The sequence below is a fragment of the Anabrus simplex genome, chromosome 7 (assembly GCF_040414725.1).
Source record: "Anabrus simplex isolate iqAnaSimp1 chromosome 7, ASM4041472v1, whole genome shotgun sequence".
Taxonomy (NCBI): domain Eukaryota; kingdom Metazoa; phylum Arthropoda; class Insecta; order Orthoptera; family Tettigoniidae; genus Anabrus; species Anabrus simplex.
Genome location: NC_090271.1, coordinates 279,218,026 through 279,231,325, shown reverse-complemented (window position 1 = coordinate 279,231,325; position 13,300 = coordinate 279,218,026). Strand labels below are relative to the sequence as shown.

At 38.0% G+C, this 13,300-nt stretch overlaps 1 protein-coding gene across 1 annotated transcript in view; it reads right to left on the bottom strand.

Annotated features, from left to right (window-relative positions):
- Positions 1 to 13,300, bottom strand: part of LOC136877815 (uncharacterized) — a 246,232-nt gene that overhangs the window by 45,163 nt on the left and 187,769 nt on the right. The window contains exon 10 of the mRNA XM_068228752.1: positions 1,249 to 1,314. Within this exon, the coding sequence (XP_068084853.1) occupies positions 1,249 to 1,314 (66 nt within the window). The remainder of the gene's footprint in view (positions 1 to 1,248; positions 1,315 to 13,300) is intronic.

The window sequence follows — 13,300 nt, the reverse complement described above, 5'->3', positions numbered from 1 at the left end:
ACTAGTTTCGACCCATCTAGGGGTCGTCATCAGCCGTATTGGAGCAAAAATCATTTGTGGCGAAAATGATTTTTGCTCCAATACGGCTGATGACGACCCCTAGATGGGTCGAAACTAGTACCGTATAATTTTGTAATTTTGTGAATATATTGTATTGAAAAGGTGGAAACATTTAAGTTATTATTATTATTATTACTTATATATTGTTCAATACGGACCAAAAACATGAAATTCATAACCATCAATAATCAGAACAAAGCAAGATGTCAGTTTGGTTAATGTTGGCATCTTATGGATATGCTTTTCTACCTTCTGAATATGGTATAGAAATATTGCTCTTTAGAAAATTGACCTTGGACATATTCTAAAATTTGCAATGTGTAAAAATGAATATTTCAATTGGATTATGGAAATATATGTGTATATATGTTCTTCTCCTCTCTCTCTCTCCCTGTCGATATTACAGCTCTGTAGCCTCTCGGAATTGATTGTATCGGCTAATACATCGTCTTAGGTAGATATCGTAACGTAGCGTGTGGAAGTCTTTATATTCCAAAAATACAATTTAATTTCACGAAGTGAAATATTCTCGAACGCTAATATTTTCGTATAAGTCTGTGGACAAAGGTTTCTCTCTATTTTTTGACCAGTATTTTGTTAAAATGATGTTTTCCTTCCTCTTGAGTACGTCCGTAGTGTTCTCCTTCTGCGAATCGAATGTTAAGTTTTTTAAATAATAACTCTTAACAATCTTCTCACGTCTTTCTTTACCACCGCCTTCTTGCTCCTTTCTCGTCGAGCGTTTGATGAAAACATTACTCCTTCGGCTCATAGTAGTTCTCTGACGCTTTATTATCGATGTTCTGATGACTTGAACTCCATTTGTGTTCCACTTGGATCTTGTTGGGAACAGTGAAATGGCACAGCCTCCAACACTTGTTTTGGTATTCTTCCCTCCTCCACCCTCATAACATATCCAAACCATTTCAATTTATTCTTCTCCATCCTATCACTCAGTTTAATTACTATCTCTTTTCTGACCTCAACATTTCTTACTCCATCTCTCCTTGTCTTCCCTACCATACTCCTTAGGAACTTCATCCCACTGACCTGAATTATACTCTCATTTTTTGCTGTCAAAATCCAAGTCTCTGATGCATACGTTATTATAGGGGTATAGTATACCTTGTGCATTATCACTTTACATTATATTTCATCCAAACTAGTACTCAATGAAATTGTACTTACTTGAAGAAAACTGTTGACTATCAGAATCGTATTCATTTCCTTGACTAACTTCAGGACCACATGCAACTAGAATCAAGTAGATATGACATGATCAGTACAAACATATACAGTAGTAAAAGTAAATATAAAATATTAAAAATTTTAATATATCAAAACATTCACATCTTTCAGCAACATATTTTGTTATTCCTATGTACATAAATGTCTAAACACTAGGGATCCTATAGAGTGGTGAATAAAATGCATTATTACTGGTGTAAAGGAACTAAACCAGTAAAAGAAAAAAGGACAAGTAGTAAATGAAGTTATTAAATAAGCTGACATAATTTTCATTTTTAATTAATCATAAAGTAAATTTATAACTGTTATGTTTTTCAGTCAGCCAAATCTAATTTTGAATAAATAAATTTATAAGCTAGGGTACCTGAAAAAAAGAAAACATATAGTAACAGAATTATACCTGAAAGATAAACTACTTAATTAAAATAGAATGACATGTTTCTTTCTTTCAAGTAGTTTATAAATTCATTCAGAATTGGTTTGGACAGACTGAAGGTTGTAACAATTATAAATTAACTGAGTGGAAACTGAAATGAGATGGCTTCAGACACAAAAATAAGTAAATATCACAGGCTTACATAGGATTCTACAAATTAAAATGTACATATTGCAAGGCAAGTTATACTGGACAGACAGGTAGAAGTTTTCAGACTAGATCTAGATATTCAGAACTCATAAATGCTCATAAAAAGAACAGAATTTCAGCAATGAATCAACATACGCTCATTCACTTCCATAGATCAAGACTTAAATATTTTTCTCTAAATAAACTTACAAGGTTTTTAACTTTTTTCTTTAAATTCTGCCTCGATTTAACATTAATTTCGATTTTAAGTTTAATAAATTGTGGAAATGATTTCTGACCTGATGAGAGTTTCTTTTTTCTATTTAGCATCCTGTATCCTCCGCCTCTTTTATATTTTTGGGTTTGTGTTGAGCCTTCCTTTAATGAAATCTATTCTACATCTTCCACATTTGTGTTTTGAGGTACCGTAGCTGTTGAAGCAAATCAGGGTTTTTTCCTACGAGATTGTTTAGCTTGTATTTGAGATATAATACGTGTTACATTATTTTTAGTGTTGAACATGGTTCTTTACATCACATTCCTTTCATGCTACCACATTTTTGGTAGCATTTGCGATGGTTGAAGATGCTCAAATTTACTGTTCTATATGCTCATGTGTGTTTTGAATGATATTCCTTGTATCTGATCAATTGCCAAAATAATTTTAAACCATTAAATCATTAGAATTTTAAAGCTTTGTGAAGCAAAGTGTACTCAAGTAATTCTTGTGTTTATTAGTTTCATGCACTGAAATTGCTTACGAGATGATCATCCATGGAAAAGTACCAGCTGGCACCAATGCTGAAAATGGCCAGCTCTTATTAGGATGAGCCTGTTACCCTCCCTACCTCGTTCAAAGCGGTTGAGTGTATGAAGCTTATTCATACCTGCCAACTATTGAAAAGGGCTATCAGTAAAATTCCTGCACAACAAAAAATCTAACAATTTTCGACATGCACTAGTCATAAATACAAAGTATGTTACAACTGTTATTTTTTAATATCCACCTATTCAATACCAAGAGATCTTTTTTAAGAATTAAAAATTATTATAAAATGTTAAGGGACATGTTTTGCCCATATTAAGGGCATCATCAGCCTCAAACTCAAACCTGTATGGTGAAAAATCAGGATCCTGATTGTTCTTACAAGTCATAAAAAGAGGATATCAATATAGGTGTTAGTCTAAACATAAAAAATTATTAGAATGTCCTTGGTTAAAATCGTAGAAACAAGCTGCATGTCACAAGTTCACAAGATTATACTTTCCGGAGCATTGAGTCAATGCGCCCAAAAACCTGTTGAGGGTAGAGCAATAAACAGCTCAATCTTTATAACGAAATAGAAATGTGTTTCCTTGAAAACTCCTGTTGGAGGATAAGAAAGAGTAAAGCTGATAGACTGTTAAAGATGTTAATTTCATATGTTAAGATAAGACAATAGTCTTTTTAAGTAGCTGTTCAGCTGTCTATAGTCTTATTTAACTGGCTTGAAGGTGTGAAAGTCGAATGTGTAACGATAAGATAACAGTCTTCTATAAGTAGTTGTATTAGTGAGGAAAAGTATTCGGCTGTCTATAGTTGTATTTATCTTGCTTGAAGGAGCAAAAGTCGAAGGTATATTGACGTTGATAGAGTTTTTTGGTGTGAAGTCTGTAACAAGAGGAGAGTGAATGCTTAGGAAAGGTATTTTTGAAGAGAATGTGGGTTTAAAAAAAGAAAACATGCAGAATGTATAAAACACTTACCCCTTCGTCTGTAAAGATGTAAATAAGTTATGGAAAGGTTAGTTGAAGAAAAACAAAGTTATGTGTGTGTTCATTTATTTCTTTAACTGTTATGGTGCTAATCAGCTGCTATGGTAGCGTTGAATGACTGACACTTGTGCTTCCAGTATAGTATCGATTTGAGATTGGCGGAGGAGGGTGTGGCGGAGGGGAGGGGGGTAGGCGGGGCGTTAAGTTTAGGTGTTGTTGGTTGTGAGAGATTTGCGTGGTCAGACAGGGAGGGAGTCGTGTTGGGTTGTGGGAGAATTGCGGGGGTGGACATGAAGGGAGTCAAGTTAGTTAAAGTAGTGGAGGTTCTAGAAGATGTTAATTTAAGATTTTTAAGAATGTAGTTATATTTTGGATATAGAGTTTGCAATAATTTGGGTAAACTTTCGTATAATGGATGCTTGACTTCAATCAAATCATTGAGGTTTAGATTTTTGTTGTAGTATTGGTCCAAGAATATATAGATGGTTCATTCATCAACTTTCCTTTGTCTACTCTTTTAATAATTGAGAGGTCTTGTTCTATCGTTGTGAAGTGATGTCCTGTTTCTTTCGTATGGGAGCTCATACCTGAAAATTTATTGTGCTTAATGGCATTATAGTGTTCTAAGTACCTAGTTTGAAAACTCCGGCCTGTTTGATCAATTTAAGAGATGTTGCATTGTGTGCAGGTGAGCCTGTATATGCCTGAGCCTGAGTAAATGTTTTTGCTTGAATTGACTGTGTTGTGATTAAAAAATAATTTTTGGTTAGTGTTTGTTGTTCTAAAAGCTATACTGATATTTTTGTTCTTTATTGGGTTCAAGACTTGGTGAAAGTTTGGATTGTTGTAGGTGAAGGTAACAAATTTGGATTTTTTTGGGTTTGTCTGGGATGAGGTTTGTTGTTAATTTGAATTTCACCTTATTTATTAAATGGTTAATCATTTCAGGTTTACATCCATTGATTTTTGCTAAATCCTGCCCTGTCCGACCACGCAAATCTCTCACAACTAACACCACATAAACTTAATGCTCCGCCTCCCCCCTCCCCTCCACCACACCCTCCTCCGCCAATCTCAAATCGATACAATACTAGAAACACAAGTGTCAGTCATTCAACGCTACCATAGCAGCTGATTAGCACCATAACAGTTAAAGAAATAAATGAACATACACATAACGTTGTTTTTCTTCAACTAACCTTTCCATAACTTATTTACATCTTTACAGACGAAGGGGTAAGTGTTTTATACATTCTACATGTTTTCTTTTTTTAAACCCACATTCTCTTCAAAAATACCTTTCCTAAGCATTCACTCTCCTCTTGTTACAGACTTCACACCAAAAAACTCTATCAACATCAATATACCTTCGACTTTCGCTCCTTCAAGCAAGATAAATACAACTATAGACAGCCGAATACCTTTCCTCGCTAATACAACTACTTAAAGAAGACCGTTACCTTATCGTAACACATTTGACTTTCACACCTTCAAGCCAGTTAAATAAGACTATAGACAGCTGAACAGCTACTTAAAAAGACTATTGTCTTGTCTTAACATATGAAATTAACATCTTTAACAGTCTATCAGCTTTACTCTTTCTTATCCTCCAACAGGAGTTTTCAAGGAAACACATTTCTATTTCGTTATAAAGATTGAGCTGTTTATTGCTCTACCCTCAACAGGTTTTTGGGCGCATTGACTCAATGCTCCGGAAAGTATAATCTTGTGAACTTGTGACATGCAGCTTGTTTCTACGATTTTAACCAAGGACATTCTAATAATTTTTTATGTTTAGACTAAAACCTATATTGATATCCTCTTTTTATGACTTGTAAGAACAATCAGGATCCTGATTTTTCACCATACAGGTTTGAGTTTGAGGCTGATGATGCCCTTAATATGTCCCTTAACATTTTATAATAATATTTAATTCTTAAAAAAGATCTCTTTGTATTGAATAGGTGGATATTAAAAAATAACACTTGTAACATACTTTGTATTTACGTACATTTCAATACGGGCCTAACATGAGAATTATAACATGTAATGCACTAGCCATGGTATTTACCAACTGATGAACCCAACTTAGTACACTGGGGCGAAACACTGGCAACCAGGAATGAGTTAGCTGGAAAATTTATCATTTCCAATAACGGACCACCTATATTGCCACAAAATACAAAATATAATAATAATAATAATAATAATAATAATAATAATATAATATAATAATATAATAATTCATGCTTTAAACAGGATATTTCAATGAAATTATGTCTACTTACATCATAGGTCAATGATTTGTAGATGAACATAACAATCAAGAAGAAATCCATGTTAAACAGCAGCAAGCATCATGAATATTGGTTCAGTGCATAGCCTACATATCAGGACTTCCTTGATAAATTAAGCAAGTATGCAATAATATATAAGTAATAATAATAATAACGTAAATGTTTCCACCTTTTCAATACAATATATTCACAAAATTACAAAATTATACGGTACTAGTTTCGACCCATCTAGGGGTCATCATCAGCCGTATTGGAGCAAAGATCATTTGTGGCGAAATCCTAAGACAATATTATTTTAAAGAATAACAAGTGAAATGAGATGTTATGGTAATAGTTAATAATACAAGGAATATACATACTAAGAGGTTTTTAACAAAGAATAAAGTATAAATGGGGTGTTGTAAAAATTATAATCATGGAAATCAGTAAGTTCTTGTATTGAAATGAAATATAGCTTAGGAAGAGGGCTTAAGGTGGGGCTGAAGGGTGCGGGAGAAAGTGTAATTGTCTTGGAAAAGTACCTTTGATTAAATTTAGGATTGAGTTTACGTTGGCTGCATTATTGTTTCTGAGGAAAGTGATAAATAGATCGAAGAGTATGTTGGGTTTCTCTGAGATTTCATTGAGATTGTGACTGGCATTAAAGTATTGGTCTAGGTGTATGTAGTAATTTTCCATTATGTTCAGTAAAGGGCCCTTGTTTGCTAATACGAGGATGTCCATGTCTTGTTCAATATTGGTGAAATTATGGTTATAATCTTGCATGTGTTGGCCGATGGCTGAAAACTTGTTGTATTTTATTGCGTTAGTGTGCTCGTGGTATCTGATAATGAAGTTTCTCCCGGTTTGCCCGATGTAGGTTTTTTTACAGGTGGTACATTTGATCCTATAAACTCCTGATTTTAAAAAACTGCTGGTCTTGTTGATGTGTGAAGTATTGTATAAAACATTCATGTTCTTATTGTTGGTTTTGAAGGCTATTTTAACGCCTTGTTTCTTAAAGATGTTGGTTAACAATGATATCTACAAGTTAACCAACATCTTTAAGAAACAAGGCGTTAAAATAGCCTTCAAAACCAACAATAAGAACATGAATGTTTTATACAATACTTCACACATCAACAAGACCAGCAGTTTTTTAAAATCAGGAGTTTATCGGATCAAATGTACCACCTGTAAAAAAACCTACATCGGGCAAACCGGGAGAAACTTCATTATCAGATACCACGAGCACACTAACGCAATAAAATACAACAAGTTTTCAGCCATCGGCCAACACATGCAAGATTATAACCATAATTTCACCAATATTGAACAAGACATGGACATCCTCGTATTAGCAAACAAGGGCCCTTTACTGAACATAATGGAAAATTACTACATACACCTAGACCAATACTTTAATGCCAGTCACAATCTCAATGAAATCTCAGAGAAACCCAACATACTCTTCGATCTATTTATCACTTTCCTCAGAAACAATAATGCAGCCAACCTAAACTCAATCCTAAATTTAATCAAAGGTACTTTTCCAAGACAATTACACTTTCTCCCGCACCCTTCAGCCCCACCTTAAGCCCTCTTCCTAAGCCATATTTCATTTCAATACAAGAACTTACTGATTTCCATGATTATAATTTTTACAACACCCCATTTATACTTTATTCTTTGTTAAAAACCTCTCAAGTATGCAATAATCGAAAAAGGCTGTACACAATAAAACTTGTTTAACGTAACACAGGCAAGAAATAATGTAAGTCACACTGCAAAACACATGCTAGTTCGACTTTAAAGTCATAGTTGTGACGTTTTTAGCTTACTGCAATAAGTCTTGAGAAAATGTTTTGTCATAACAGGGACCAGAACTCCTGGTCTTCAAAATAGAAACAGACTCCAGAGATTCATTGGACATGGATGATCTGAACTCTCTTCTATTTTTCTCCTCAAGGCTGAAAACACATTCACATTCTGCATTGCTATGGGGTATGGTGAGAATAGACATCATTACTCTACAAATTTGGTTATATTTAAGAAGTCTATCGGCTCCACAAATTCTTGATATTTGTGCCCAACTGGAATCACTTGCAACATCTTGATTTGCAGCCAAAGTGTCATCTACCTGAAGAGCTGTGTACTGCCTGTGAAGCTCATTCACCACCTCATCTCTAGTTTCATTCTCTTCCTTGCATAACACAATAGAAAACTTTTCCAAGAAAAAACGAATGGAAGAAAATGGTGCATCTTTAATTTTGTTTAATCTAGCAACTTGAGCATGCTTCAACAAATCATCCTTGAGTGGAAACTTGTTGATGATGTAGTCACAGGCAATACAAAAGTAGTTTCCACCGGGCGAGTTGGCCGTGCGCGTAGAGGCGCGCGGCTGTGAGCTTGCATCCAAGAGATAGTAGGTTCGAATCCCACTATCGGCAGCCCTGAAGATGGTTTTCCGTGGTTTCCCATTTTCACGCCAGGCAAATGCTGGGGCTGTACCTTAATTACGGCCACGGCCGCTTCCTTCCAACTCCTAGGCCTTTCCTATCCCATCGTCGCCATAAGACCTATCTGTGTCGGTGCGACGTAAAGCCCCTAGCAAAAAAAAAAAAAAGAAAAAAAAAGTAGTTTCTCACTGATGAAAAGAAAATATTTTTTCTGTATCCTGGATATCATTCACTATGTTCAAAGTCTGAATGCCAATAACTAACTCATCATCACTTCTTTGATTTTGAATCAAGTTGTACTCTACTTCAAGCAGGGAGGAGCTTTTGACAATTTTTGGCTTAACAAACTTGGTGAACAACTGCTTTAGCAAATCCAGTAGAAGTTCTAATGGAAAGTGAACTTGTGGGGAAGAAGTCTGAAGAGCAACACTGAATTTGTCAAATACAGGAATAATCATATGAAGGAAAGTGCAAAAGGCCTTGTTCAAGTTTGAGGACAGGAACATAAACAATTTTTTCTCACGTGTTGTAGCAGAAGTCTTTCGTTTTAGGCTGGGTTTGACACATTTGGAAGAATATGCTATTCTTGTAGGGGAATGTTTAATAGCAGAATCAAGAATTCTTTTCTTCCGATACTAATTCAATCTACTTTGTTAAACACGAGATATTCTGAAAGATGTCAAGCTTGTGGAAATGTTTTGGGTACATAATATTACTTTCTCCTTGAAGAAAGAAAGAAGCAGATGCCACTGGTCCAGTAGTTCATAATAACATATTTTATTGCAGCCAATGGCCAAAAGATATTTACATTAATAACACAACGTTAGTCATCTTTGCAGAAGGCTGTTAGCGATTCGCGCCAACAAGTACAAATCATGGCATAATAACATTCACAGCTCTTACCACAACGTTCACATACACAGTCCGTGTCTGGTTGATGGAATTTCTTAGTTTTATACAACTTATAATGAAATCTGTGCATTGCAAAGCGTGTAATTAAGTGTCTGAGCTCATATCCTCCTCCTTGCCAGTCTTTGCAAATCATTGCGTCCGTTGAGTAAAATTTGCTCCATATGTCTCTCTTCTTTACTCTTAATTCCTCTATGAACTGTAGATATGTTGGTGTAGTTGGTAGTGGTAGGTGATAACAGAGTTCCTCTACGTAGAAAGGTTCGCGAGTTAACTCATATACAAGCCTTGAAGGTGTATACTTCGAGACACATAGTGCCCTTTTCAGAAATGTAGCTTTCACTTTTTCCAGTTGCTTGAACTGTTTCATTTTTAGATGCGGCTATACCATTTCTAAGTCATAAGTGATCACTGGTGAGACTGCGAGGTCAAATAATTTCAGGGCTGTTTTGATAGATAACTTATTCAAATTCTGTATGTCATTGATGACTCTGATTGTTGCATTTGTCCTGTCATTAATGTGGGTAGAGAAAACATTACCTGTAGTTTGTAGTGTGACTCCCAAAATACTTGAAGTTCGATACATTCTTTAGAGATCTCCCAAGTATATGAAACTCTGATGCTTTACCTCCTTTCCTAAATGTCATTCATATTGTCTTTTCCTCATTTAATTCAAGTTTATTCTCTTCTGTCCACTTTACCAACGTGTCAAGTGTCTCTTGCAGTTTCTCGCTGGACCTCGAGGCAATCATGATATCGTCTGCATACATACACTGACTGACAGAGCAAATGCAACACCAAGAAGGAGTGGTTCGAAAGGGATGAAAGTTGGGGAAAAAACAGAGACGACATGGGCGAATAATTGATGTTTATTTCAAACCGATATGCAGGTTACACAATGCGCACGGCATCGACTCAGTAGGATGTAGGACCACCGCGAGCGGCGATGCACGCAGAAACACGTCGAGGTACAGAGTCAATAAGAGTGCGGATGGTGCCCTGAGGGATGGTTCTCCATTCTCTGTCAACCATTTGCCACAGTTGGTCGTCCGTACGAGGCTGGGGCAGAGTTTGCAAACGGCGTCCAATGAGATCCCACACGTGTTCGATTGGTGAGAGATCCGGAGAGTACGCTGGCCACGGAAGCATCTGTACACCTCGTAGAACCTGTTGGGAGATGTGAGCAGTGTGTGGGCGGGCATTATCCTGCTGAAACAGAGCACTGGGCAGCCCCTGAAGGTACGGGAGTGCCACCGGCCGCAGCACATGCTGCACGTAGCGGTGGGCATTTAACGTGCCTTGAATACACACTAGAGGTGACGTGGAATCATACGCAATAGTGCCCCAAACCATGATGCCGCGTTGTCTAGCGGTAGGGCGCTCCACAGTTACTGCCGGATTTGACCTTTCTCCACGCCGACGCCACTCTCGTCTGCGGTGACTATCACTGACAGAACAGAAGCGTGACTCATCGGAGAACACGACGTTCCGCCATTCCCTCATCCAAGTCGCTCTAGCCCGGCACCATGCCAGGCGTGCACGTCTATGCTGTGGAGTCAATGGTAGTTTTCTGAGCGGACGCCGGGAGTGCAGGCCTCCTTCAACCAATCGACGGGAAATTGTTCTGGTCGATATTGGAACAGCCAGGGTGTCTTGCACATGCTGAAGAATGGCGGTTGACGTGGCGTGCGGGGCTGCCAACGCTTGGCGGCGGATGCGCCGATCCTTGCGTGCTGACGTCACTCGGGCTGCGCCTGGACCCCTCGCACGTGCCACATGTCCCTGCGCCAACCATCTTTGCCACAGGCGCTGCACCGTGGACACATCCCTATGGGTATCGGCTGCGATTTGACGAAGCGACCAACCTGCCCTTCTCAGCCCGATCACCATACCCCTCGTAAAGTCGTCTGTCTGCTGGAAATGCCTCCGTTGACGGCGGCCTGGCATTCTTAGCTATACACGTGTCCTGTGGCACACGACAACACGTTCTACAATGACTGTCGGCTGAGAAATCACGGTACGAAGTGGGCCATTCGCCAACGCCGTGTCCCATTTATCGTTCGCTACGTGCGCAGCACAGCGGCGCATTTCACATCATGAGCATACCTCAGTGACGTCAGTCTACCCTGCAATTGGCATAAAGTTCTGACCACTCCTTCTTGGTGTTGCATTTGCTCTGTCAGTCAGTGTATATATGCGTGATTCTTCAGGGATTACTTCTATAATATCCGCCGTAGCAATTATAAACAGTACTGGGCTTAGTGGATCCCCTTGTAGTACACTGGTGGTTTGTTGAATTGGGTTGGACTTCGTTATTCCGTCACTAATTTTTATGCAGTTTGAGGCCAGTATGTTCTGAATTAGTCATTTGAGACTTACATTACTTCCCATTAATCTGTCTAGTTTCTCCATTATGATTTTTCGGCTGATAGAGTTGAAGGCTTTGGAGAAGTCAACAAAAATGGTGTATAGCTTGCCTCCCGCTCTAGTTGTACCTGCTTCAATATCATCCAGTAGACACTTGATGGCCTGTATCGTGTTCCTCCCTCTTCTAAAACTGAATTGTTCCTCTGGTAGTTTGGAATCGACTTCGCTAGTCAGGCGTTGACACAAGAGTTTTGTTAGGATCTTTAGCATTGTACATTCGAGGGCGACACCTCTATAAGCGTTTGGATCTTCAGTGCTTCCCTTTCCTTTATATATCATTTTGAATGTGGACTTTCTCCAGCTGCTTGGAATCGTTCCTTACTTAAGGCATTGGTTCAAGACATATGTTACTGCTTCTTTTAGTGTTGGGAAAGCAATTTTGATGTGTTCATTGCAGATATTATCCGGACCGCAAGCCTTATTATTCTTGGAGCTGTTTATAGCATCTTCTACTTCCTTGAATGTAAACACTTCAGTGTCTAGGTGTTCTTCTCCTGTGGGTGTATGAGCTAGAATACTGCAAGGACGTGTTTCTCTTGTACTTAATACGTGGCCCACATGATTCTCCCAAACCTCAATAGGAATATTTTGCAGATATTTTGGGCATCTTGGGTTAAGAGCTTTATAAGGGCACTGCTCTGCTTTTTCTATCAATCTTTGTTCTTCCTGTTCCTGAAATAGCTTTTCCTCCTGCTTTATGAGTACCTCATAGGCCTGCCTCTTGTTGGTGTAATCTTGTAGTAGATTGGTGCTTGGGGCTTTAAGGGCTACGTGCAGTGTTTTCAGTGCAGTCTTTCTTGCCATGTAGCAATTTCTCTTAAATCAAGGCTTTGCTTTCCTTATAAATGGAGGCTCTGAAATGTCTACCCCTTGTAGTAAATCTTCTAGCTTGTTGGCCGCTTTTTCCAGGTTGCCTTCCACCACCATCTTCACAATTACCTGGTTGTCTGTCTCAAATACATCGTGCTGTAGAAATTTCCTCAATATCCTATGGGTTTCAATCTCCTCTTGATCATAATTGCCTTTAATCAGAAGCATGGTTTCTACCATCTGATGTTTCCTTACTGGGTTTAGGATAATTTTCTGTCCTACTGGTTTTAGTTTACCCAGGTTTGTAAAGATCAGGTCTATGGTGCTGATGCCATTGTTGACATACATGTTTTGTCTTTACTTCTACATACCTGCCAACCCTTCCGATTTACCCGAAAACTTTCTGGTTTTTAACTCGTCTTCCGATTTTCCGATTTATTTTTACTTCTTCCGATTTTTTTACTAATATAACCTCTAGTACGGCCAAAACTCTTCCTGTAGGATAAAGGATAAATTCTTATGTGCTTGTGTAATTTACGAAACGTCATTTTCAAGCGTATTTATTTGATACTTTATTTCGTGAGTGTTTCGTCCGTTGCCTTCGTGTATTGTGTTTCCCGCTCACCACAGCAGCGTGTGCACTTGATACAGCTGGGGATTCAGGGCAGCGGTCGTCCTGCGAGCAAGAGTCTAGCGCGCGCTAATGACTCAGTTATAATACCAATATAAATGGTCCGTTATTGGACATTATAAATTTTCCAGCTAACTCATTCTTGGTTGCCAGCGTTTCG